General features: G+C 42.0%; 1 protein-coding gene and 1 non-coding gene across 7 annotated transcripts in view; one reads left to right on the forward strand and one right to left on the reverse strand.

Annotated features, from left to right (window-relative positions):
- Positions 1 to 1,316: 1,316 nt before the first annotated feature.
- Positions 1,317 to 26,022, forward strand: part of DENND5B (DENN domain containing 5B) — a 221,568-nt gene continuing 196,862 nt past the window's right edge. For 2 of the 6 annotated variants that reach the window (XM_057556534.1, XM_057556535.1), the window contains exon 1: positions 1,317 to 1,817. In XM_057556534.1, the coding sequence (XP_057412517.1) occupies positions 1,691 to 1,817 (127 nt within the window). In that variant the 5' untranslated portion in view covers positions 1,317 to 1,690. The remainder of the gene's footprint in view (positions 1,818 to 26,022) is intronic. The other 4 variants (XM_057556537.1, XM_057556536.1, XM_057556538.1 and 1 more) reach the window with 3 other exon arrangements.
- Positions 9,356 to 9,462, reverse strand: LOC114236914 (U6 spliceosomal RNA). Its single transcript, XR_003622760.1, has one exon. It is a non-coding gene; the product is annotated as a U6 spliceosomal RNA (small nuclear RNA).

Below are 26,022 nucleotides of genomic sequence, written 5' to 3' on the forward strand. Positions count from 1 at the left end.
TTCATTCAATAAACATAAATTGAAGGACTAGGTGGACCAGGGTTCTGCTAGATACTAGAAATAGGAATAGCAGGATGGTGACTCCTGCTCTGTGGAGCTTACAATCCAGCTGAGCAGACACAGAAAAAGTCATTATAAGCATTTTGAAGGAAAAGTGCAGGGTGCAACAGGAGCTAATGGTGCATTTCCCAGGCTGTGGCTCATTCTGATTTTTGGATTTTTCTTACCCTTCAAACTTGGAGAGAAAGTGAGGGTACAAGCTAGAGTAATTGATGGTATGCATGCATACATATCTTCCAGGAAGAACATTATTCAGTCAAATAATTGAGGTTCGTTCTCTCAGTCCACCTCCCTGGAAGGTTTGCTTGTGTGTCTAGCAGCGGTGTTCACGATGCACACCCACACGCCCCCCCCGCCCCGCCCCCTTATACCCAAATCCCGAAGGAAGAGAGTACGGAGTGATGTGGAAGGGATGACAATGTGGAGTGGGATGGATTCAGTTTTTCACCTTTCAAGAGAGTAAGAACTGATTGGTGAGCTCGTTCTGAATAATGTAAAGTCAGAGGAAAGGGCAGGGTAAGAGAGCCATAGTCTTGTGAAGAGCAGAGTTCAGGGTCTAATTCCTGTTGCTTTATCAGCCGCCGATTGTACCTGCTGGGAGAGCTGATAATATCAAATGAGTACAGAGCTGGGGAACTGGAGCGCCTTGGCTACTTTACACTGACCTGGAAAATGTCAGGATATATTACGGAATGGGTCGAGGAGGGGAAGTTGGTAACTGAAGTCCTTTTAGAAGTCTCAAAGCTTTGTGGATATTGAGTATTGTTCCCCCCACCCCCGCCCCCCTTCACCATTGAGCTGGCACCAGTTCAGTGAGGAAGGATAGCTTGTGAATGGGGCTGAGGGCTGGGGGAAGGATTCAAAGACTAGGATCTTAAAATGAGATTGGCATCTGCACTTGTCACAGTTTAAAACATGTTGATGGTCCAGATCGTTGCGGGAAATGGTTTCAGAGCGCCGTTAACCTTTCCCAAAGCTGCATTTCTTTTTTTAAAAAATCAGGATAGGTAGCATCCCATTTAAAAGGCATAATCTTGCTCTGCGGCTTTGCCTCTTGCGGGCAGGAGGAGGCCAGGAGCCGCGTGTGTGGGGTCGCCCACGCGCCGCAGCCCCGGCCGGCGGGGCGGGCACGAATCCCTCCAGCCCTGGGCTCTCCCTCCGAGCCCGCTGGACGCGCGCGCACACACACAGCCGAAACGCGCGCTCCCGCCCCTCGCGAGCGCGCCCTCCCCTCCAAGCCCCCGCCCCACGCGCCGGTCCTCCGCGCCCCCGCGCTCCCACAGCTCGAGCGCCGGCTCAGCTGACCGGCGGGCGCCAGACGCCGTGGCTCCCAGTCCGCGAGTGCAGCTGCGGCGGCGCGGGCCTCTCACGGCGACACTCCCCCACCGCCCCGCGCGCCCCTCCCCCACCCCGCACCGGAATCCGGACCGACTGCGCGCGAGCTCGCGGCCCCTTCCCTGGCGCTGAGCGAGGAGCGAAGCTGCGGTGACGAGCGGCGGCTGCGCGGCCATGGGCGCGCCCGGGTCGCCCTAGGGCGGGCGCGCGGAGACCGAAGCCCGAGCGGCAGTCTCGGCAGCGAGCCCTCTCGGGCGGCGGCGGCGGCAGCGGCGGCAGGAGCAGCGCAGCCGGGATGAGCGGGAGCGGCGCGGCGCCCGGCCCGGGCTCGGGCTCCTCCCCGGCAGCCTGCCGTTTCGCGCACTACTTCGTGCTGTGCGGGATCGACGCGGACAGCGGCCTGGAGCCCGACGAGCTGGCGGGTAAGGCCGGGCTGCGGCGGCGCGGGGGGTCGCCTCAGGGACGCGGGGGGCGCTGCGGGGACGCTCGGGAGGCGGCGTGCGGGCTCCAGACAAAGTCAGCTCCCGGCGGCGCCCGCTCTCTGGCCGGCCGGGCTCTCGGGCGGCGATTAATGACATTGTTATTTATTCCGCGTGCAGGGTGCGCTGCTGAGCCCGCGGGCGCCCGCCGGGGGCTTTTGCCTGGCGGGCGCGGGGTTATGAATAACGGGCGCGGGGGCAGGGTCGGGGGCGGCCCCAAGGGCACGGCCCCAGCCCGGCGCGCCGGCCCCCTCGCCCGCAGCTGCCCACGGAGGCGGCCGGTGAGTCACCGGGAGCATTAACTCCAGGCCTCGCTGTGCTCCTGCGGCTCCCGCCCCCTACCCTCCACCCTCCGCCCCGGCTGCGAAGTTTCAGCCTCGGCACGTGACGCGGCGCCCCGGCCCCCTCGGGGAGGGGAGTTGGAGGCCGCGGGGTTCGCGCCCACCCAGGCGGCGGTGGCCCGTGGGGCGAGCACCGGGCGGGAGGCTGGTTGTATTTCATCCCTGACTGTTCCCGGTCTGCGCCGCCTCACGCCTTGGGTTCTGCGATGACCGTCGAGTCACCTTTTGGAATCCTGTCATTTTGGAATCCTGTCGGTTTGGCAGTGTCACCGGAGCTGGCGATGATCTTTGAACGCTCGGGTCCCGGCACGACGCTTTGTTGACACCGCTTATACTGTTCCGAGTTTAAGTAGTTGGATATTTCCCCTCAGTTGGGTGCACCGAGTGTTGCTGCCTGGGTTTTCCTGGAGGGGCATTGGCCCGTCCTCTTGACTCATTTGGTGGCGCAGTGCAGGGCTGAGCTGGGGAACCGACGCTGGGAAAGGGGGCTGTTAAAAGATGGTGGTGGAGGGGCCGGGGGGTGAGTGCACAGTGTCGGGAGGAGGCCGGCGAGAAAAGGCTGATTTCATTTTTCACGCCTGTTTCTTTCTGCTTGCCTTCTTGGGATCTGAATCTGGATTTTTTTTTTTTTTTAAATGGGTGAGATAAGTGACATCTAACGCTTGAACTTTATCTGTGTCAGTGTTAAACACTTAGGTCATAGCCTTTCAGAACAGCTTCTTTTGGACATAGCATTCTTGATTGCACCAGTGTGTATTTTTCTTTTCTTTTCCTTTTTGGAGGGGCGGACTGGGAAGAATGTATTAAATAATAAACAGTAGTAAACAAAACTGTTTAGCCTTAAGATACAATACCCAAGTGACCTCTTACCCAAGTGAATATCTTGTCAGTTTCACAGCAAAACATTTTCAACAAAAGCTAAACTATGTCTAGTTTTACTTAATTTTATTTTTTGAAAAGAGAGAGGAGTACCAGGTTTTCTCTATGTGTAATTATATATTCATGTTGTTTCTTCAATTAAGATTTCATGTACATATTAAGAATGGCTTTGTTAAGGGTTATGGAGTTAGAAAAAAATGTTTGCAGAGGGATTTGGAGAGATTCCTCTTTTGGGATTGGTGAAGGTATTACTTTATGTTTCTAGAATCCCTTTTCCCCTAAACATCTCCCTAAGCATTTGTGGCACTGAGGCACTTGGAGACCTTCTGTCAGTGGCGACTGATGACTGGAAAAAGCCTGTATTTTTTTCGTCATCAAGTCTGTATGCCTAGTAAAGCTAAAACAACACCCGTAAGTGTGGCCTGGGACTCTTTAGGCATAGTGCAAATGGCTTTAACAAAATTAAACAGTAAAAAAACTTTTAATGCATTTTTTTTAAGGCACAAACTGGCTTCTTTTGCAATACTGTGGGTGAGTGTGGGTGTTGTTTGGGATTTCTGCCCCTCATAATACTTCGTGTTTTGAGGTAACAATTTTGTCTGATAATATTTTCATTTGATCATTCAGCAAATAGTTTTTTTTAAATTAATTAATTTATTTATTTTTGGCTGTGTTGGGTCTCCGTTTCTGTGCGAGGGCCTTCTCCGGCTGCGGCGAGTGGGGGCCACTCTTCATCGCGATGCACAGGCCTCTCACCGTCGCAGCCTCTCTTATTGTGGAGCACAGGCTCCAGACGCACAGGCTCAGCAGTTGTGGCTCACGGGCCTAGCCGCTCCGCGGCATGTGGGATCCTCCCAGACCAGGGCTCGAACCCATGTCGCCTGTATTGGCAGGCAGACTCTCAACCACTGCGCCACCAGGGAAGCCCCAGCAAATATTTTTGAAAGCCTTCAGGTGTAGATTGTGTTCTAGGCCCTGGGCTCAGCTGTAATCAAAGCAGTCAAAAAATTCCTGCCATCATAGAGCTTACATTCTAGCATGACGAAATAATAAAAATATATAGTTTGTCAGAGGTTAGTTAATAAGTGCTATGAGGAAAAATAAAGCAGGGAAATGATGGTAGGGCTGTGCCAGCAGAATGGTGAGACTTGTGGGGTCGTAATGATTTTAAATAAGATGGTTAGGGAAGGCCTCACTGATAAGGTGATATTTGAACAGAACCCTAAAGGAGGTGAGGAAGCAAGCTATGTGGATTGTCTCAGGGAGCAGCATTGTAGGCAGAGGAAACAGCACGTGCAAAGACCTGAGGTGGAAGAGTGCCTAGTTTTGCAGGTAACAGCAAGGAGGCCAATGTGGTTGATACTGAGTGAGAGGAAGAATAGTAGATATGATCATTGAGAAGGGGTAGGGGAGATTCTGTAGGGCCTCATAGACAGACTTTTACTCTGAGATGGGAAACCATCTCACTAGGTTTTGAGCAGTGTAATGAGATCTGATGTACCTTCTGAAAAGATGGCTGTGGCTGCCATGTTGACTAGAGTATATCAGGGGCAAGGATAGAGACGGACCGGTTAGGAGGCTCTTTTTCACTGTTTGAGGTGAGAGTTGTTGGTGGCTTGGACCAGGGCGGTAGCCATGAAGTGGTTAGAAGCTGGATATATTTTGAAGGGAGAGTCAGCAGGACTTGCTGATGAATTGAGTATGGTATTCATATTCAAAGAAAGTGATCAGAGATGACTCCAGGATTTTCTGCCTAAGCAATTATAAGCACCTTTATTTACTAAAATTGGAAGACTGATGGAGAAGCTGGCTGGAGAAGATTAGTTTAGCTTTGGACATGTTAAGTTTGAGGTGCCCATTAGACATTCAGATGGAGATACCAAGTAGGCAAGACATCTTTCAGGGGTCTGAATTTATTTTTAGATATGATTCGAAAGCCATGAAATTGGGTGACATCACCCAGGGAGTGGGTGTAGATAGAAAAGAGGCTCGAGGATTGAGTCCTGGAGACATTCCAACATTCAGAGGTGAGAAGGATGAGGGGGAAACAACCAAGGAGGTTAAGAAATGTGACCAGTGAGAGGAGAGGAAACAAGAGAATGTAGTATCATGTTCCAGCTAACAGTCTTCTTAACTGTTTCCACAGAGTTACATTTAAGGATCAGGAAACAAGGCCAGTGAGTTAGGCAAATTAGTCAGAAGGTTGTTTCTGTTTTGCTGCATTAATTTCAAAGTTAATGATAGTTAAGTTTCTATTTTACTTTTCTGGAACTGATCCATTTTTATCACACTGTTTCTTAGCAAGTTGTCACCCTGCCTGTAGAAGATCTTAATTGACTTCTATTAAACGTAAATTCTACCAATTGCTTTATAGACTTTTTCTTAACATGTGTATATTCCTAGAACTCACACTGTGCAGGTGGTGGGACATTGTTATCAAATGAAGGACACAAACCATATGATGAAGTAACAATTAAATAGACTGAGACTTTATGAGAAATGAGACCTTGTAATAAAGTTATCAGGACTTTAGATTGTTTTTTAGACACTCCTCCAGTAAGGCGCTGCTTTACGAACAATGGAAAAGACTTCTTTCATTTCAAGTAGGTCTTTTAACAGCAGAAGATAATTTAAATATATATAAATTTAAAATATTTTAAAATGGAAGACCTAGAAATTTTACGGAGATGTCTCTCTCTATATGTATACTGATACAGCAGTATTGCCTATTGTCCTTTCTCTACCATGTCTTAGCTGTTGTGCTTCTCCTACTCAATGTATATTTTCAAGATGTACTTTATCTGCTAACAAAATTGTCCCTTAAATGTTAAAGCAGAAATGTTTAAATTTCCTTTAATGTTAAAGAAAAGAAAAAGTTCCAAACTGATTCTTTATTGCATAAAGAAGAAAGGGGCTGTAAATAGAAGTCACTGGAATTAGTTGATGTGAAGGGAAGCAGGTGTCATTTTGAAATTTTCTTGTATGTCTCTCATTTCCTCTAAGACCTAGCTGTAGGAATTTATGTGGCTTGATTTACAGCACAGATCTTTCAGGCAATGGAAAAATGAAGGATGTGGGGCTTCCCTGGTGGTGCAGTGGTTAAGGATCCGCCTGCCAGTGCAGGGGACACGGGTTTGAGCCCTGGTCCGGGAAGATCCCATATGCCGCAGAGCAACTAAGCCCGTGAGCCACAACTACTGAGCCTGTGCTCTAGAGCCCACGAGCCACAACTACTGAAGCCTGTGTGCCTAGAGCCCGTGCTTGGCAAAAAGAGAAGCCACCGTAATGAGAAGCCTGCGCACTGCAACGAAGAGTAGCCCCTGCTCGCCACAACTAGAGAAAGCCCATGCACAGCAAGGAAGACCCAACGCAGCCAAAAATAAATAAATAAATAAATTTAAAAACAAAAAACAAAAAAAAGAAAAACGAAGGATGTAATTAGACCTTTATTTAAGTAACATAAATATGCGAACCCCCAAGAAGGAAAGGCCTTTGCCTCTCTCTTTCATAGTACCTTAGTGTTTAATAAGACTTACACATGAGTCTACAAATTGTGTGGTGACCAGAATATTCTTAAAGCTTTCCCATGGTAGCTTGGATTCAGTACTGCTGATAGATATGGAAGTCTGATGGGTGAGCACTGCCACAGACCTTTGTTTAGAGATCTTCCTTGGTGCCTCCAGCTGTTTATTTTTAGCCTTGGTGTCTTGGCTCTGGTTTCCAGAAGAGCTTAGAGGCAGTGGAGACCATGGTCTAAATTCAAATATAAAATTTAGTTGAGACTGACAGTATCATGCCACAGTAGTGCTGGAAAGGACCTTAGACATAATTTAGAGTGAAGAAACCAAGACTGAGAGTTTAAGGTCTTAGAGATCACATTTGACCAGCGCAGGCACCAGACTAAAGCCTGTTTTTTTTTGGGTTTTTTTGGCCTTGTCTTGCGGCTTGTGGGATCTTAGTTCCCTGACCAGGGATGGAATCTGGTGTCTCGGCAGTGAGAGCGCTGAGTGAGTCCTAACCACTGGACTGCCACGGAATTCCCAAGCCTGTTTGTTCTAATACACAAAGCTCCATAGTTATTTAAGCTCAGAAAAAAGATGAGGGTGACTCAAGTTCAGCAAGCATTTCAGGATTGCCCTTAATCCAGACTGAATGTCAATAGTCAAGACTGTGCTAAAGTCTTTTAAAAACTGCCGCCAGGTGTATGGGCGTGGGTGGGGTAGGAGCTTCCTTCATCTGACTACATTCTCGGTGCCTCAATTGTTAGCCTTGTTGACATCCCTGGCCCACAATAGATTATGTTTGGGAGTTTGGAAGGTCTGACCTGGTAACTGGGAGGCTGGGGAAGGAATAATACAAGGATCAAGTTCCATTCTAATGGGGCCAAAGAAGATTCAAGGTCTGGTTGCTGTGGTATAGTGATAACTTGATTTTAAAAATCCACTGGGAGGGACTTCCCTGGTGGTCCAGTGGTTAAGACTATGCACTCCCAATGCAAGGGGCCCGGGTTCTATCCCTGGTCAGGGAACTAGATCCCACATGCCACAACTAAGAGCCCACATGCTGTAACTAAAAGGTCTCGCGTGCTGCAACTAAGACCCGGCGCAGCCAAATAAATAAATAAATAAATATTAAAAAAAAAAAAAGTTAAAAAAAATCCACTGGAAATAAAACTCTTCATGGTGAAATTGGCCCAACAGTGAGAGCAGCTAAGTCCATGTGGTAACCCTAGGGCTCAGGCACCTGCTGCATTGGTTAATGCAGGACCTTCCAGCATGGGGAGCTCAGAAGACCAGAGAAGATGAGATGGATAGGGAGAAGGGAGGAGGGAGGAGCATAAGTGTCTTTGGAGGAGGAGAAAATAGTAAGAGAAAGGGAAAGAAAGGGGACGGGAAGAGAAAAAGAAGGCTGGAGGAGGGCAAGTACATAGTATCCACTGCTAAGGAGTTGAGACAGACTGTTCTGAAATTCCTGAGTATATCCTTTTGTTTGCATTTCCACTTCTGGTCACAGACACTCTTGGAGTAATAGAAGTTAGTCATAATTTCCATGGAACTCCATATGGAAGAAAACATTTTCTTCTTCTATAATTTGTTAGAGAGGTAGAGGGTAGAGGTAGTTCCTACATAAGGTACTTTAGTCAACTATACTTCAATTAAAAAAAAAGTACTTTAGGAAACAAGTATCATATGTCCAGATCCTTAACAGTTTTGATTAATAATGACCTAAATTTTGTTTTTGGTAAAGCCATAACTAGCTATTATGGATTAATTATTCAATTTTTAAAAAATAAATTTATTTATTTTATTTATTTATTTTTGGCTGCTTTGGGCCTTCGTTGCTGTGCGTGGGCTTTCTCTAGTTGCGGCGAGCGGGGGCTACTCTTCGTTGTGGTGCAGTGGCTTCTCTCTTTGTGGAGCATGGGCTGTAGGCGCGCAAGCTTCAGTAGTTGCGGAGCACAGGCTCAGTAGTTGTGGCGCACGGGCTTAGTTGCTCCGCGGCATGTGGGATCTTCCCGGACCAGGGATTGAACCCGTGTCCCCTGCATTGGCAGGCAGATTGTCAACCACTGCGCCACCTGGGAAGCCCCTAATTATTCAATGTTAAATGATTACAGTGTGCCAAGTTGAGGAGTATATAGGTGACAGTCACTGTTTTGAAAGAATCTACAATGAAATAGCAATAATAAAATAACATTTATTTAGTACTTTCCACATGCCAAGCACTGGCCTAATCAATACTTCATGATTATTACTTCATTTAATCCTGACAACAACCTTAGGAGGTGGCACTATTTTCTCTGTTTTCCAGATGAGGAAACTGAGGCTAGAGAATTTAAGTACTTTACCTAAGTTCATATAAGAAGTGAGAAACCTGGATTAAAAGTCTGACATGATCCATCCATGCTCATAACCACTACATTTGCTGCCTCCTTAGTAACATATACTGTATCACACAGATTATAAAATCTACCAGTACTCTTCATGGATAACCTTATAATCAAATGAGATTATCTTTTAACTCCTCTGTAGAGGAAAGATATTAAGAGGGAGAAGACTGGTCTTTATGACCTTTAAGACCTGACTTGGCTTGTCTCTTCTTAAAGGTGGCACTGTATGCATTCTATCATTCATTTATTTAAAAAAAAAAAAAAGAATATATATTTGATTTACTTTTGTTCTTTTTTTGTGGTATTAAATTTTTTAAATATCTTTATTGGAGTATAATTGCTTTACAATGTTATGTTAGTTTCTGCTGTACAAAAATATGGAATGCTTCACGACTTTGCATGTCCTCCTTGCGCAGGGGCCATGCTAATCTTCTCTGTATTGTTCCAATTTTAGTATATGTGCTGCCTAAGTGAGCACTACTTTTGTTTTTATTAATGAATATTTATAAAGATAAGATATTATATAGGTATAAGGCATTTACTGCATAAATAAAAATACCACTTTCAAAAAAATTTTAAACCTTTTCATTCTTCTTACTGGGTTTTATACCTATCTTTTCTTAGCATAAATTACTTGTTCTTAGGTAAGTTTATAGTTTTGAAGAGGAATGTTGGTTGCTTGTGAAACCATGGCTTGCGTGGCTGTCAGTACAGTTGTTAAAGCTGGATGCACAGTCAGAAGCTGAGAGTGCCATCCTGGGCCTGTTACATAGGACAGCTGTGGGCCTCAAGTGTTTTTTTGTTTTTTGTTTTTTTTGAATTTTATTTTATTTATTTTTTATACAGCAGGTTCTTATTAGTCATCCATTTTATACACATCAGTGTATACATGTCCATCCCAGTCTTTAATTTTTGCCAGTTTGATTACTATGTGTCTCAGTGTGTTTCTCCTTGGGTTTATCCTGTATGGGACTTGCTGTGCTTCGTGGACTTGGGTGGCTATTCCCTTTCCCATGTTAGGGAAGTTTTCGGCTATAATCTCTTCAAATATTTTCTTGGGTCCTTTCTCTTTCTCTTCTCCTTCTGGGACCCCTATAATGCGAATGTTGTTGCGTTTAATGTTGTCCCAGAGGTCTCTTAGGCTGTCTTCATTTCTTTTTATTCTTTTTTTCTTTATTCTGTTCTGCAGCAGTGAATTCCACCATTCTGTCTTCCAAGTCACTTATCCGTTCTTCTGCCTCAGTTATTCTCCTATTGATTCCTTCTAGTGTATTTTTCATTTCAGTTATTGTGTTGTTCATCTCTGTTTGTTTGTTCTTTAATTCTTCTAGATCTTTGTTAAACATTTCTTGCATCTTCTTGATCTTTGCCTCCATTCTTTTTCCGAGGTCCTGGATCATCTTCATTATCATTATTCTGAATTCTTTTTCTGGAAGGTTGCATATCTCCGCTTCATTTAGTTGTTTTACTGGGGTTTTATCTTGTTCCTTCATCTGCTACATAGCCCTCTGCCTTTTCATCTTGTCTTTCTGTGAATGTCTTTTTTGTTCCACAGGCTGTGGGGTTGTAGTTCTTGCTTCTGCTGTCTGCCCTCTGGTGGATGAGACTATCTAAGAGGCTTGTGCAAGTTTCCTGATGGGCGGGACTGGTCTCAAGTGTTTTTATCTGTCTCGAAGGGGTTAAGTGAGATGATTGATTTCTGAACTTACCACTCTTGTCTTCTATGGGCCTGAAATTATTATTATTATTTTTTAAATTAATTAATTAATTAATTTTTGCTGTGTTGGGGCTTCATTTCTGTGCGAGGGCTTTCTCCAGTTGTGGCAAGCGGTGGCCACTCTTCATCGTGGTGCACGGGCCTCTCACTGTCGCGGCCTCTCTTGTTGCGGAGCACAGGCTCCAGACGCGCAGGCTCAGTAGGTGTGGCTCACGGGCTTAGTTGCTCCGCGGCATGTGGGATCTTCCCAGACCAGGGCTTGAACCCATGTCCCCTGCATTGGCAGGCGGATTCTCAACCACTGTGCCACGAGGGAAGCCCCCTGAAATTATTTTTGAATGAAAAACTAAGTATATCGGTTTTTTAAAAGATTAATCCTAGATGACATAGAACATGAAGACTGAATATACCCCATATTTCACATGAGGACTGATGGAGTAATTATAATTTCATTCACAAGGAATGGAAAAAAATAAGTTAGTCTATGCAGTGCCCTTTACAGGAAAGGTGCAATTTTTAATAAGCTTTTTGAAATATTAGTATCAGTTCATGGGCTCTCAGTTGTTATCTGCATGGACTCTTAGAAACCCAGAGACCCCTGTTTGAAATGACCATATTATATAATCTCTAGACGTCTGTATTCTAGCATTATGGATGATACTGCCAGTGTTCCACACAATAGCCAGTGGGATCTTAGAATAATTTTTTCCACTTAAAATTCTTCAATAGATTCCTTTGTATTCAAATTCTTTAATGGTATCTTAGTTTGTTCAGGCTGCTATAACAGAATACCATATACTGGGTGGCTTATAAACAACAGGAATTTATTTCTCACAGTTCTGGAGGTTGGGAAGTCTGAGATGAAGGTGCCGGCAGATCGGGTGTCTAGTGAGGGCCCACTTCCTGGTTCATAGATGCCTGTCTTATATGAAAGGGGTGAGGTTGCTGTCTGAGATATCGCTTATAAGAATATGTATGAATCCCATTCATGAAGGTTCCACCCTTATGACGTAAGCACATCCCGAAGGCCCTACCTCCAAATATCATCACATTGGGGGTTAAATTTCAACATAGGAATTTTGCGGGGGACACAAATATTTAGTCTGTTCACCCTGGTTGTCAAAGCTGTTCATGATCTGCTTTCTGCCTGCCTTTCCAACCTTCTCAGATTGGATCACTCTTTCCTGCTACATTGGTTTTCTTGCAGGTTCTTAAACACAGCAAGCTGCTTCTTCTTTTTTTAATTTTAATTTATGTATTTTATTTTTGGATTTGTTGGGTGTTGGTTGCTGCATGCGGGCTTTCTCTAGTTGAGGCAAGTGGGGGCTACTTTTGGTTGTGGTGCGCGGGCTTCTCACTGCGGTGGCTTCTCTTGTTGCGGAGCACGGGCTCTAGAGCGCAGGCTCAGTAGTTGTGGCTTGTGGGCTCTAGAGCACAGGCTCAGTAGTTGTGGCGCACGGGCTTAGTTGCTCCACGGCATGTGGGATCTTCGCGGACCAGGGCTTGAACCCGTGTCGCCTGCATTGACAGGCAGATTCTTAACCACTGCGCCACCAGGGAAGCCCCAGCAAGCTTCTTATCTCATGGCCTGTTCATCTTCTGTTCTTTCACTAGACCCTCTTCCCCTAGACCAGCATCGTCCATTGTAAATATAACGTGAGACACGTTTGTAGTTTTAAATTTTCTAGTAGCCACATTTAGAAGGATAAAAAGAGACAGGTGATATTAATTTTATTTATATGTCTAGGATATTATTTCAACATATAATCAACATAAAAATTATTCATGAGATATTTCACATTCTTTTTTTCTTACTAAATCTTCAAAATGCAGTGTGTATTTTACGCTTACAGCACATCTCAATTTGGACTAGCCACATTTCAGGTGTTTAGTAGCCACATGTGGCCGGTGGCCACCCTTTGGGCAGTGCAGCCCTACATCTTTGTGGGAGTGGCTTCTTCTCCTCGTTCAGGTCTTTGCACAAATGTTACCTCCTCAGAGTGGCCTTCCCAGACCATCCTGTATAAAATAGTGTCCTTCCTCTCCCTGCCTGCCCCACCTTGCAGTCGCCTTGCTGTATTTCCCTCACAGTTATTACCACAGCACTTATTAGTACCCGACAATATATTGTGAATGCATTTGCTTGCTTTTACTTTTTATTTATTTATTTGTTTGTTTGTTTGTTTATTTTTGGCTGTGTTGAGTCTTTGTTGCTGCATGCGGGCTTTCTCTAGTTGTGGCAAGCGGGGGTTACTCTTCATTGCAGTGCATGGGCTTCTCATTGCGGTGGCTTCTCTTGTTGTTGTGGAGCACGGGCTCTAGGCGCATGGGCTTCAGTAGTTGTGGCTCGCGGGCTCTAGGGTGCAGGCTCAGTAGTTGTGGTGCACAGGCTTAGTTGCTCCTCGGCATGTGGGATCTTCCCGGACCAGGGCTTGAACCCATGTCCCCTGCATTGGCAGGCGTATTCTCAACCACTGTGCCACCAGGGAAGCCCTACTTTTACTTTTTAATGTCAATCTTCCCCATTAGATTGTCGGCTCTTAGAGGGCAGGACCTTGTCCCTCTTGTTTAGTATTGTATACCCTTTGACTAAAATAGTGCCTGGCCCATTATAGGGACTCAGATTGTTTGAATAAATGAATGAGATAACTTGAAATGGACAAATATAGAACTTTTCCTTTTGTTACCAACAATAAAAGTTAGTATATTTGGTTTATTTGTGGGTTTTTTAACCTCTAAAATGGACTAGAGTTTTTTTTTTTAATAGGAAGCTTGAAATTGCTAAAAAAAAAACAAGAGAGTGGATGAATGATTAATTTTTTAAAAGGTGTATGTCAGCTTTGTGGAAAGCTACTAAAATTTCTTATGTCTATAATATTATTAGCCTAATCTTTCCCTCTTGAAATAAGCTATGATAAATAGATAAATAAAAGTAATAAACTTTTTTTTTAAACACTAGTTTTATGCAAGCAAGCATGCAGATACCAGCAATGCTTTGATTTTTTTTTTTAAAGCAAACAACATGTCTTACTTATTTATGAACTAGTGCCAAGTGATGAGCACATAAATGGTGGGTAGTGTTTATGAAATTTCAGAAAGTGTCTGTACAAACGAGCACTGGTAGCTCCAGTTGTGTCTTTAGAGGAATACCTTAGGAAATTGCATTCAGTTTCCTTCTTCGTGGGCATCCACATCAGTTTTGGGCCTGGTCAGCCAGGACAGTTCTCTTCTATAAAGTTTAATCCTTTGTATTTTTTTTTCCTTTTATACTCTGTCTTTATCGTACCTTGTATAATGTTCTGTTCTGCCTAAGGCTTGACTTTTTAAGATGGTACCATTTAATAACCTCTTAGCCAGAGATTCCAAAAATTTTCAGTATGAGGCTGTCTTCTACCTTACTTTTCAAACAGAATGCAAGGATATCTGTCTTAGTGTGAGGAGGGTAAGAACTGAGAATTCTGGGAATAAAAATGGAAGTATTTTATGCACTGCTGAGACAGCACTTCGTGAGCCTAGAAGAACATGAAACAGTTGCTTTCCCCTTCATTCCTGCACCTTTCCCAAGAATCCATGATTTTTACTAACTTTATTCTAAATTAAATATTGTGACTGTTTTAATTAATGGATTTCTTAAGTTAATGCCTTTTAACTTGTATAAAATGTATACAAGTTATACATATATATGTAATTTATGTAAATAAAATATATATTTCATATATATAAAATATATAATAGTTGTATACATCACTGGTACAGAAAGTTAATTTTGAAATAACGCTTTCTTTAAATGACTTTCAAAGATACGTGCTAGCACTATTAAGTCAGAAGTAGTTCCAGGAAATCACCTTTATGTGATGAAACTATGAAAATAGTTAACATTTACTGGGCCATGAACTGTGGTTGGTTTATAAACATTGTCTTTAATAATCCTCACAATAAGTCGAAGGTATTACTATCATCACTTTACAGGCGAGGAGGCTGAGGTTTGGTGAGTTGTTGCCCAAAGTCACAGAGACGATAAAGGCCAAAGCTGGAATTGCATCCCGGTGACCCTCTTCCACTGTGCCCTGCTGCCCCTCCAAGTCCTCCAGACCAGCTGTCCTCACCTGCTGGGTGGTGACATACTACTGTGCCTGGCAGTTGTGAGTTGGGTCACAAGTAATTATTAATAATAGTTGAAATACTGAGGTTGTAAATGGTATGTATTTTTAAATAAGTGGGATGAATTCAAGGTCTTCCCTCTAATGATGTCACTCTCATTTACATTCCTATGTGCTTTTATTGAGTGGAAGAGAAAGAGGTGGTATTACATGCACCATACCAGCAATTGTGAATAGCCCCATACATGATGGGAAATCTGTCTTGTTAATGCTACTGCCAAGCTAGTTATTGGTGAGCTGTGAATAGTTTTCATATGTTCATGTTCTCTTAGGAATACCACTGCAACAGTAGTCTATTTGCTTCCCTTCCCTGTATATTTTTTTAAAAATTTGTTCATAGTCCAAGGACACACATGGGAGTATGCTTTTCAACACTTAACACTGATCTAGATTGTTTCTAGATACTTTTCTCAATTATAAAATATGACAGTGTTTTGCAAAGAGCTTTTAAACTATAGAATACAAAAAAAATATGAGGTAGAATTATAATTTTAGAGTTGTAGAATTTTTAAAGTTCAACCCTGCTGTGGACTAATAGTCTGAATCCTTAGATACAGCTTGTAGACCTCTAGGTTTTAAACTGTGAAACCCAGTTTAAAGATATTTTAAATAGTTTGTTTTCTATATCCTAGAGGCCTTGTGATGTAAATCCACCTGTTTTGCATAATTGTCTCCTGCCCTGGCCTAGAGAATCCAGGTTTCTGCTTTGAAGATCGTGTTTTCTTGCCTTCCCTGTCTCCCTCTTTTCTAGTACAACACACTCCCACTCCCACTGTTATTTAACACAGAAAGTTATTCTATAGTTTGAGGAAACATTCATGTAGAAGTGATATCTAAATTAAGTTTCCAATAGTCAGCATGGCACAAGTTTGCTCATAGACCAGGCTTTTGTATTTTTTTTTTTCCCCCTAATTCCTTCTTCAAAGATCACCCTTATTTTCATCTTAGTCCTCTTAAAACCACAACCTGCTCTTTTGGTTCTTTTTTCTGTAACAACGTGGAGAAGAGGAAATAATTTTTTGGCAAAAATTTTCACTGTCATTAGCATCTCATAGTGAAGAAATTGAGGTCTCATGAATCCTCCAGTTACCTTCATCCCCAGCACAAACAGGGAGGAGGTTTGTTTGTTTGTTTTTTTGGGCAGCGCTGCGGCCCCTGGGATCTTTGTTCCCTGACCAGAGATCAAACCTGGGCCCCAGCAGTGAAAGCGCTGGATCACCAGGGATTTCCCAGGGAGGAGTTTCTAATTTAATTTGTTTTAATGAATGCATGAGTGAATGAATGAATTTATGGCTGTGTTGGGTCTTCATTGCTGCACGTGGGCTTTCTCTAGTTGTGGTGAGCAGGGGCTACTCTTCGTTGTGGTATGCAGGCTTCTCATTGCGGTGGCTTCTCTTGTTGGAGCACGGGCTCTAGGCGCGTGGGCTTCAGTAGTTGTGGCACGTGGGCTCAGTAGTTGTGGTGCACGGGCTTAGTTGCTCCGCGGCATGTGGGATCTTCCCGGACCAGGGATTGAACCCGTGTCCCCTGCGTTGGAAGGTAGATTCTTAACCACTGCGCCACCAGGGAAGTCCAGGGAGGATTTTCTTATTTCCCACAGCTATTCAGGTTCCATACTTTCTGTTTCTAGTATCCCTTCAGTTTCCTTCCTTCTCCTTCCCTCATAGTCCTTTGGGAAAACAGGGACAATCTGCTAGATCAACAATATTCTTTCTATATATTAAATTTATATCATTTTGTTTCCTCCCAGGACTAAAATAACAAGGAGAGATTGTTTCCCCGTAGGCAGATGAAATGTGAATTGTTGTGGGGGAAGTGAGCATCCCGTACTCTCATACAATTCCCTGACATGGAAGTCCTCCCTGTCATAAGAATCAGTACCAGCATATCAACTGGAATTCCATGAGAATGAGACTTTAATAAGAATAGTTTGGGTAGTAGGAATTTAGGACTGCTTATAGGTTTAAAGCTTGTGAATGATTCACTTCTAGGACCACAGTGTTTTGTTTTACTTTCCAGGTTAGTTTTCTTCACTTTAAGTTTAACCCTAACTTTTAAGGAAATTTAAGTGGCTGGGGCAACAAGATAACAAATTGTTTAAAAATGTTTCCCCATCTCCTATCTCAAGTGTGTTCTTTTTCTTAATGAACTTTTGTCCAAATTTCAAAATATTCTGGCTCAGCTCCAGGAAAATGAGCTTTCGTACTTGATTCCCTTTGCTTTGTGCCATTGTTCATGAGAACAATGACTGTGATTTCACAGCTTATTAAACCATAAACATTGGTACCATTGAGGTGTTTATGCCAAAATAGGTTATTTTGTTTAGTTGTTCTCACTCCTGTCTGGCAGTGCTTATTTTTCCATTGGCAGCCCTAGTTACAGTTTTATTTTAAATAAATACATGAAAGCCTTGTGGGCTGCAATGTAGAATCTTGTGTATTCCTCACAGAGAAGGACTGACAGGCCTCGTTTACTGTGAAGCACTTGTAAACCGTCTTGTCCTTGGGGGAAGGGGCCAGTGGAGAGAGAGTTAAAGTGTGCGTGTATAGAGAATGGAAGACAAAAACTTAAAACCACGCCTGTTATTCCAAAATCCTCTTTTCCTGATCTCATTGATCTATCTCTTACTCTCTCTTCTACATGGAACACAGATTTTGTGGTTAGAGTGCGAGAAATGGTACAGAGATATCCAGACAAATGCCCTAGATCCTGGAGTGCCCACAGTAATTGTGCTAGAGGAGTCATTACAGGGTCTTCTGTACAAATGTCACACCTGCTAAAAGTTTAACAGAATCATGTTCACTCTTCCCTGGGATGAAATCTTCTCTAACTAGGAGTAAAAATGTAGCTTTTTCTGAATGTGGCCATAAGGCCAAGAAGTAGACATATTTTGTTGAATCATTAGAGGGCAGAGGCCTTGCTGTGAAATGTCTGTTGACATGTATGCATATTTAGTAGTTATTTCCGTGCCCCAGTGAACCCTGTTGAATAGATCAGGTGACAGCTTTTATCTGAAAGTCAGTCTTTGAGGGGCAGCTGAAGCATGGGTGTATGTGTGTGAGAGATAGGTGTTGTTTTCAGTGTAGGGGAAAGAAGTAACTTCTTAAATTCCTTGCTCTTCAAAATAAGGAATTCTTTCATAAAATTCAGATTTGCTTTGGGACTTAAAGGAAACGGTTGTATTATTTTAGTGAACATGACTGAACAGTCTTTGAATGTCTTCTGAGATAATGAGATACAGCCTCCTGTCAACTGTGGGAACTATTTTGCACCCTGTTCCCCTGTTCCCTGACCTCTGCCTTTTGACCCTGCGGCTTTGTGTGAGATTATGGGCCTTTGAGCTTTTCACCAGTTGACCCAGGTTTCCTTACACAGAAACATAAAGCTTTAAGATTCCTTAAAAGGTGTTCTTAGAATTGAGGAGAACATTCAGATTTAATTGTGGGCATGACTTTTGTAAATATTTTTTCTTTAAAAAGTCTGGTTTTTTTCTGTCCAAAGTATCTATATATTTTCTAATAGGAACTCTAAAGTTTTGTGACTGTGTGTATGACTAAATATGTTTTTTGTTTGGAGAAAAGTGTCACAAAGTAAAGGTGTTTATTTAGGGAGAGACTTAAAATTCGAGCTTTCCAGGATAAGGGAACCCAAGAGAAACCCAACTGTTTGTTCCCCATTGTTGTTTCTTTAGGTATGAGAAGTTAAAAATCTGTATTCATAGGGTGTTATGCAAGAGCAACAAATCGAATATTTTCAGAGAGAATCAATACTTTAACTTGCTTATCTTACAATAAGCACTTTTTAGACAAAAAGTGAGTAGGAAGAAGATTAGGGACAGACAAAAGGAGATGAATGCATTTAGTTTTGCTACTTGTTTGTAGTTAATGTGAGAGTTTTTGTTTTGTTTTTGGAAAGAGGCTAAAATTAGTGTCACAAATAAAGGTTTGTGGATTGTCTATGTATTTTATTATTGTTTTGCATACTATCTTCAAGTTTATCCAGGAAACTACGCATTTGCTCTGTTTTGGACATTTTAGTAGGACTTTCTGAGGAATGTGTGTTTTACACACTGTCCGAAGGCTTTATATAATGAAGCTTTTGGACTTTTGTTTACATGGCACTTTCCTGGTACTGAATATCCTACCAGAAGTGAGGATAAGTAAAATAATTGGCTTGAAATAATAAAAGACAATAAGTGCTTTTGAAAAAGTATGTGGCTTTTAAATTTAAAAATAATATATGCTCAATTTAAAAGCTGAAGAATAGAGGATTGTATTAAGGAAACACAAGTATCTGTTATCCCAAAGGGGTGGAATTTAAATTAAGAAAAGAAGTTCTGATTTCTGGTCACTAGTTAGAAGCCAGAGTGACCATTTTACTGAGGTGTTGTGGTTAAATGAGCTGAGCAATAATCTGAGAAACACAGTAAGATTTTCTTTTGTCCAAGTCATTGCCATTGATTTAGTAAGACAGTTGTGATGATTTCTGTGAAGAATTGTTGGTTGAAGGAGTGAATGAATAAATAGTATGGAGTTGTCTACCTCAGGTGTTTACTTTGAGAGATAAAATTAAATCCTTAGTACTTAAAACACAATTTTTTTTTTTAACAGAAGAACTTCTAACTTTATTTATTTATTTATTTATTTATTTATTTATGGCTGTGTTGGGTCTTCGTTTCTGTGCGAGGGCTTTCTCTAGTTGTGGCAAGCGGGGGCCACTCTTCATCGCGGTGCGTGGGCCTTTCACTATCGTGGCCTCTCTTTTTGCGGAGCACAGGCTCCAGACGCACAGGCTCAGTAATTGTGGCTCATGGGCCCAGTTGCTCCGCGGCATGTGGGATATTCCCAGACCAGGGCTCGAACCCATGTCCCCTGCATTGGCAGGCAGACTCTCAACCACTGCGCCACCAGGGAAGCCCCAAAACACAATTTTTTAAAAACCAAAATCCTCTGTAAGATCAGTAATTAAAATGAAATGGATAAAGAAAGAGTAGCTTTGAATCTCAGGAGTTTAACACTAAAATAATATATTAAAAACATTTTTCATTATGGAAAAGAAAGAGGAAAGCACTGGTGGACAAATGAGATGCGAAGACAGAGGAAAGAGAAGCTGGTAAGCAAAAGAGGCAGTTCGGTGACAACTGAGATAAACTCTTGATCTCTGTCTTACTGGGAATCCAATTTATTCGTAGTCACATTGCAGAATGGAAATACGTTTAGATGGCATAAGAAACCTCTGATGGAAAATCTGGTTGTCTCCCCTCAGGTTGCTGAGTCTAGAAGCAGCAGCAGACCTGAGACTTGTCCCTCACAGCTCCCTTCCTGTCTCCCACGTAGGGGCTGTGTAAACATTTCAGGAGCAGTGCTGGCACTGACCTCAGAGAATTCAGAGAGCAGGACCTGCGGTTTCCCTTTTCATGTAGCAGAATAATAAGAACAGGGACAGTCTTTTGATTGTCTTGCAATGTTTTGGCTGTTGGTTCTTTTAGATCCTTTCTGTAAATTACTTTCCTCCTAAAAGACACTTAGTCATATGTTTAATGTGTTTAGCCAACCAACCAGAGACCTTAAGATACCAAAGAAGGCACGTTTGTCATTGTAATTGGAAAAACTTTACAAGGACAGATGTGCTTCTCTCATTTTCTTTAAACCTGTCAATTTCCTGCCATGAATATGAATTTTGTTAGTAATGACCATGCATTCTAAAAATTTTGAGTAAGTGAAGCAAAATGCTTCCTCCAAAAGAAATTTTTTTAAGGACAGAGAGGGAGGGAGAGGGAGGGGAGGAGGGAGAGAGGACTGTTAGTTCTTATCTGGAGAGTAGTATTTGCGTTTTTGTTTCTGTTGAGTTGTTTTTTAGGAGGGCTGAATTGAGGTGAATTTTAGTTGCTCTAAACTCTGAGACTAGCAGTGGTTCTTTAAAAAATTTTTTGAGAATATTAGCACATTAACAAAAGAAAGTAGAGGGGCAAACCATGGGGAAGAGGGGGTTTATTTATGCCCAGATCTCTGCTCCCACTGTTTGTTTGTAGAACTGAATGTATAGCTTACACGCTTAAAAGAGGTACATAGACTAGCCTCCTTTAAGCATTTCATGGAGTAGAAATGAGTTGTATCTAGCTTTTAGAAGATTTTTCTATCAGAATGCTTGTGACTGTAGGTCAAACAGGACCTAAGAAATGAAGGAGTTTGGCTGGTTCACATAACAGTTTTTTTGGCTGGAGGTGGTCAGGTATAGTTTAAACAGAGCTCTCTCCCCGCTTCACTGCAGTTCTTTATGCTCCGTCCGTCCCCATTTGGCTTCACATTTGCATATCACATCTTCACTAGAGGAGATTTAACTTTTCCTCCTCCACTCCCCATTCTGGGTCTTTGCTATGACCAGTCCACTTTAGGTCACACTTCCCTAAGGCCATCCTTGAACCATTAGTGTGGCCAAGGAAAATGGGGTTAAACTGACTGTTTAGAGACCAGTTTGGGATGAAAACTACAGGGCTGCTTCACAATGGAAGAGTGGGGGAGTGGCTGCTGGAAAGCATCCTTGCTGAATGCTAGACTGTGAAGACAGAAAAGAGCCCCTCAAAGGTTTTTAACAAGGGAATGGCATGCTGCAGGATGAGGGGTGTAGAATAGAATTAAACTGGGAAGAGACTAGAAGTGGGGAGCCAATTAGGAGATTGTTCTCCAGAACAGACTAGAGGGGAAAGGCCTGAATTAGGATAGTGGCAGTGGGAACAAAGAAGCAAGGATGGATGTAGGAGATAGGGTAGACATAGGATGAATTGAACTTGGCAACCTTAGTGTATGTGAGGTTAAAGGGGAGGTGAGATGCACATGACTCGACTTTGGGCCCAGGCAACAAGGATATCAGAATGTCATTCATAGAAGGAACACAGGAGGAAATAAATTTCAGAGGATGTAGGTGAGTTTAGTTTTGAATTTGTGGTAGTGATGGTGCTGGTATGACATTATTTTCCTTTATAGCAGGGTGGACCAAAACCACTTTGTCCACATTTTATTATAATAGTAGTGATTAACTATGTTAAAGGATGTGTGTGTGAGCAGGTAGTGGAGCTAGAACTTGAATTCAAGCCTTCAGACCCAGAATTCCATGATCTTGATATTATGTCACACTTCTATTTATAGACATAACTCATGCATTCTTTTCTCCTCCTTTTCTCTCCCTCCCTCCCTCCTTTTCTTTCTCTTTTAAGGGAGCCAAGAATGTGTGTATGTTAATTTAAAACTGTGTTTTTAAACATGAAGTATAAAAATACTATAATTAAGAAAAATATAGAAACTGCCCAGGACACAAGCTGAGAGACTTATTTTTGAGTTAAGGTAATTTGTTGGGCATTAATTAGTAAGTAATTTACCTTTCTCCTGCAATGCTTCAGTTTGTAGTTAAAATGCACAGTTTTTGTGGTAGGCTTTAGTAGAGCATTTAGAATGCATCTGTATTCTTCAGCTGTGAGGCAGTGAACCATATGCTGCATAAACTCTTTGGAGTTTGTACAGCAAACAACTACCCGACCAGTGCTGAATGTCTGCAAGTGCTTGTACTGGGTTCTAGGCATTCCCACCTAGAACATTCAGGTCCTCTGGTACTGCTATAGAACTATGCATACCAATTGGCTGAAAATGCTTGTATAGTGGGTACTGTAGAGGCTGGTGAGATATAATTGCTCAATAAACATCAGCTACTACCCTCTTTAACATAATTGGGTGGATTAAACCTCAGACACTGGTGAGATTTAAGATGTTGCTGGAATTTTCCTTTAGACATTAAAAGATAATTCCTAGGATTGCATCCTTTTTTTTTTTTAAATGACAGCTAATCTTATCCATTATTTTTAAATACATAATACATTTACATAGAATCATTTTCAGAAGATACAAAAAGATTATGTTAAACAATATGTCCCCTTTCTTCAGCTGTCCAATTCCTTTCCCCAGACACAACCATAGTTATCACTTTCTTGTGTATACTTCTAGAGATGTACTGTGTTCCGTGACATATTTCTTATTAATTTCAGAGTATAGTCTTACTTTTGAACTTTGATATATTTATCTTACCCGTGTTATTGCCCTTTTACCTCACTTTATTTAGTAATGTTAATGATAAAGGTATTGCTCAAATTGTATTTTTTATTGCTTATAGCAGGTCAGGTACAAACCCTAGTTTGCAGTTGGCAGTTGTGTTCAGAGATGTTAAATGACTTGCCAAAGTTTGCATTGCTTTTGTAGAATTAGAACCAGAGGAAGGTTCTTCTCCAAATTCAGGCCCCCTTCCCTACAGAAGAACTTAACTATTCTCATGGGTAAAAGAGCCCACCCCTTTAATCTTTTGGAAAGCAGAGCGCTTATACTTAAAAAGAACGATAATAAACTCATTAAACTTAAATCGCATTCTGAATGAAAGCAAGACCAACTTTGGGCTGTTGTACGCATGAGAATTACAGATTTTGTTGGTTGCCCATCTGTTTTAGGAATAGATTATCTACACATATGGACATACCTTGTTTTATTGAGCTTTGCTTTATTGCTCTTCACTTTATTGCATTTTTACCTTGTGTCCAGCAAGTCTGTCGGTGCCATTTTTACAATAGCATTTGCTCACTTTGTGTCTCTTTGTCCCATTTGGTAATTCTCGAAATATTTCAGACTTTTTCATTATTACTGTAATATTTGTTATGGTGATGTGTGTTAAGTGATCTTTGATGTTACTATTGTAATTGTTTTGGGGCACCACGAACCAAGCCCATATAAGATAGAACTTAATATATGCATGTATTCTTTTTTTTAATTTTTAATAGATCTTTATTGGAGTATAATTGCTTCACAATACTGTGTTAGTTTCAGTTGCACAACAAAGCGAATCAGCCATATGCATACACATGTCCCCATATCCCCTCCCTCTTGAGCCTCCCTCCCATCCTCCCTGTCCCACGCCTCTAGGTCATCGCAAAGCACCAAGCTGCTGCTTCCCAGCAGCCAACTATTTTACATTTGGTAGTGTATATATGTCCATGCTACTCTCACTTCGCCCCAGCTTCCCCCTCCCACCCCAAGTCCTCAAGTCCATTCTCTATGTCTCCCTCTTTATTCCTGCCCTGCAACTAGGCTCATCAGTACCATTTTTTTTTTTTTTTTTAGATTCCATATATATGCGTTAGCATACGGTATTTGATTTTCTCTTTCTGACTTACTTCACTCTGTATGACAGACTCTGGGTCCATTCACCTCACTACAAATAACTCAATTTTGTTTCTTTTTATGGCTGAGTAATATTCCATTGTATATATGTGACACATCTTCTTTATCCAGTCATCTGTTGATGGACATTTAGGTTGGTTCCATGTCCTGGCTATTGTAAATAGTGCTGCAATGAGCATTGTGGTACATGTCTCTTTTTGAATTATGGTTTTCTCAGGGTATATGCCCAGTAGTGGGATTACTGGGTCATATGGTAGCTCTATTTTTAGTTTTTTAAGGAACCGCCATACTGTTCTCCATAGTGGCTCTATTAATTTACATTCCCACCAACACTGCAGGAGGGTTCCCTTTTCACCACACCCATTCCAGCATTTATTGTTTCTAGATTTTTTGATAATGGCCATTCTGACCGGCATGAGGTGACACCTCATTGTAGTTTTGATTTGCATTTCTCTAATAGTTAGTGATGTTGAGCATCTTTTCATGTGCCTCTTGGCCATCTGTATGTCTTCTTCGGTGAAATGTCTACTTAGGTCTTCGGCCCATTTTTTTCTTTTTTTTTTTTTTAACTTTTGTTTATTTATTTATTTATTTTTGGCTGTATTGGGTCTTCGTTTCTGTGCGAGGGCTTTCTCTAGTTGTGGCAAGCGGGGGCCACTCTTCATCGCGGTGCGCGGGCCTCTCACTATCGCGGCCTCTCTTGTTGCGGAGCACAGGCTCCAGACGCGCAGGCTCAGCAATTGTGGCTCACGGGCCTAGCTGCTCCGTGGCATGTGGGATCTTCCCAGACCAGGGCTCGAACCCGTGTGCCCTGCATTGGCAGGCAGACTCTCAACCACTGCGCCACCAGGGAAGCCCCTGCCCATTTTTAAACTGGGTTGTTTGTTTTTTTGATATTGAGCTCCATGAGCTGTTTGTATATTTTGGAGATTAATCCTTTGTCTGTTGTTTCATTTGCAAATATTTTCTCCTATTCTGAGGGTTGTCTTTTTTATGGTTTCCTTTGCTGTGCAAAAGCTTTTAAGTTTTATTAAGTCCCATTTGTTTATTTTTGTTTTTATTTCTGTTACTCTAGGAGGTGGGTCAAAAAGGATCTTGCTGTGGTTTATGTCAAAGAGTGTTTTTCCTATGTTTTCCTCTAAGAGTTTTATAGTGTCTGGTCTTAAATTTAAGTCTTTAATCCATTTTGAGTTTATTTTTGTGTATGGTGTTAGGTAGTGTTCTAATTTCATTCCTTTACATGTAGCTGTCCAGTTTTCCCAGCACCACTTACTGAAGAGGCTGTCTTTTCTCCACTGTATGTTCTTGCCTCCTTTGTCATAAATTAGGTGCCCATATGTGCATGGGTTTATCTCTGGGCATTCTATCCTGTACCATCGATCTATATTTCTGTTTTTGTGCCAGTACCATGCTGTCTTGATTACTCTAGCTTTGTGGTATAGTTTGAAGTCAGGGAGCCTGATTCCTCCAACTCTGTTTTTCTTTCTCAAGACTGCTTTGGGTCTTTGGGGTCTTTTGTGTTTCCATACGAATTGTAAAATTTTTTGTCTTAATTCTGTGAAGAATGCCATTGGCAGTTTGATAGGGATTGCATTGAATCTGTAGATTGCTTTGGGTAGTATAGTCATTTTCACAATATTGATTCTTCCAGTCCAAGAACATTGTATATTTTTCCATCTGTTTATGTCATCTTTGATTTCTTTCATCAGTGTTTTATAGTTTTCTGAGTACAAGTCTTCCACCTCCTTAGGCAGGTTTATTCCTAGGTATTTTATTCTTTTTGTTGCAGTGGTAAATAGGAGTGTTTCCTTAATTTCTCTTTCTGATTTTTCATTGTTTGTGTATAGGAATGCCAGAGATTTCTGTGTATTAATTTTATATCCTGCAACCTTACCAAATTCATTGATTAGTTCTAGTAGTTTTCTGGTGGGATCTTTAGGATTTTC

Source organism: Balaenoptera acutorostrata, chromosome 11 (assembly GCF_949987535.1).
Source record: "Balaenoptera acutorostrata chromosome 11, mBalAcu1.1, whole genome shotgun sequence".
NCBI classification, from domain to species: domain Eukaryota; kingdom Metazoa; phylum Chordata; class Mammalia; order Artiodactyla; family Balaenopteridae; genus Balaenoptera; species Balaenoptera acutorostrata.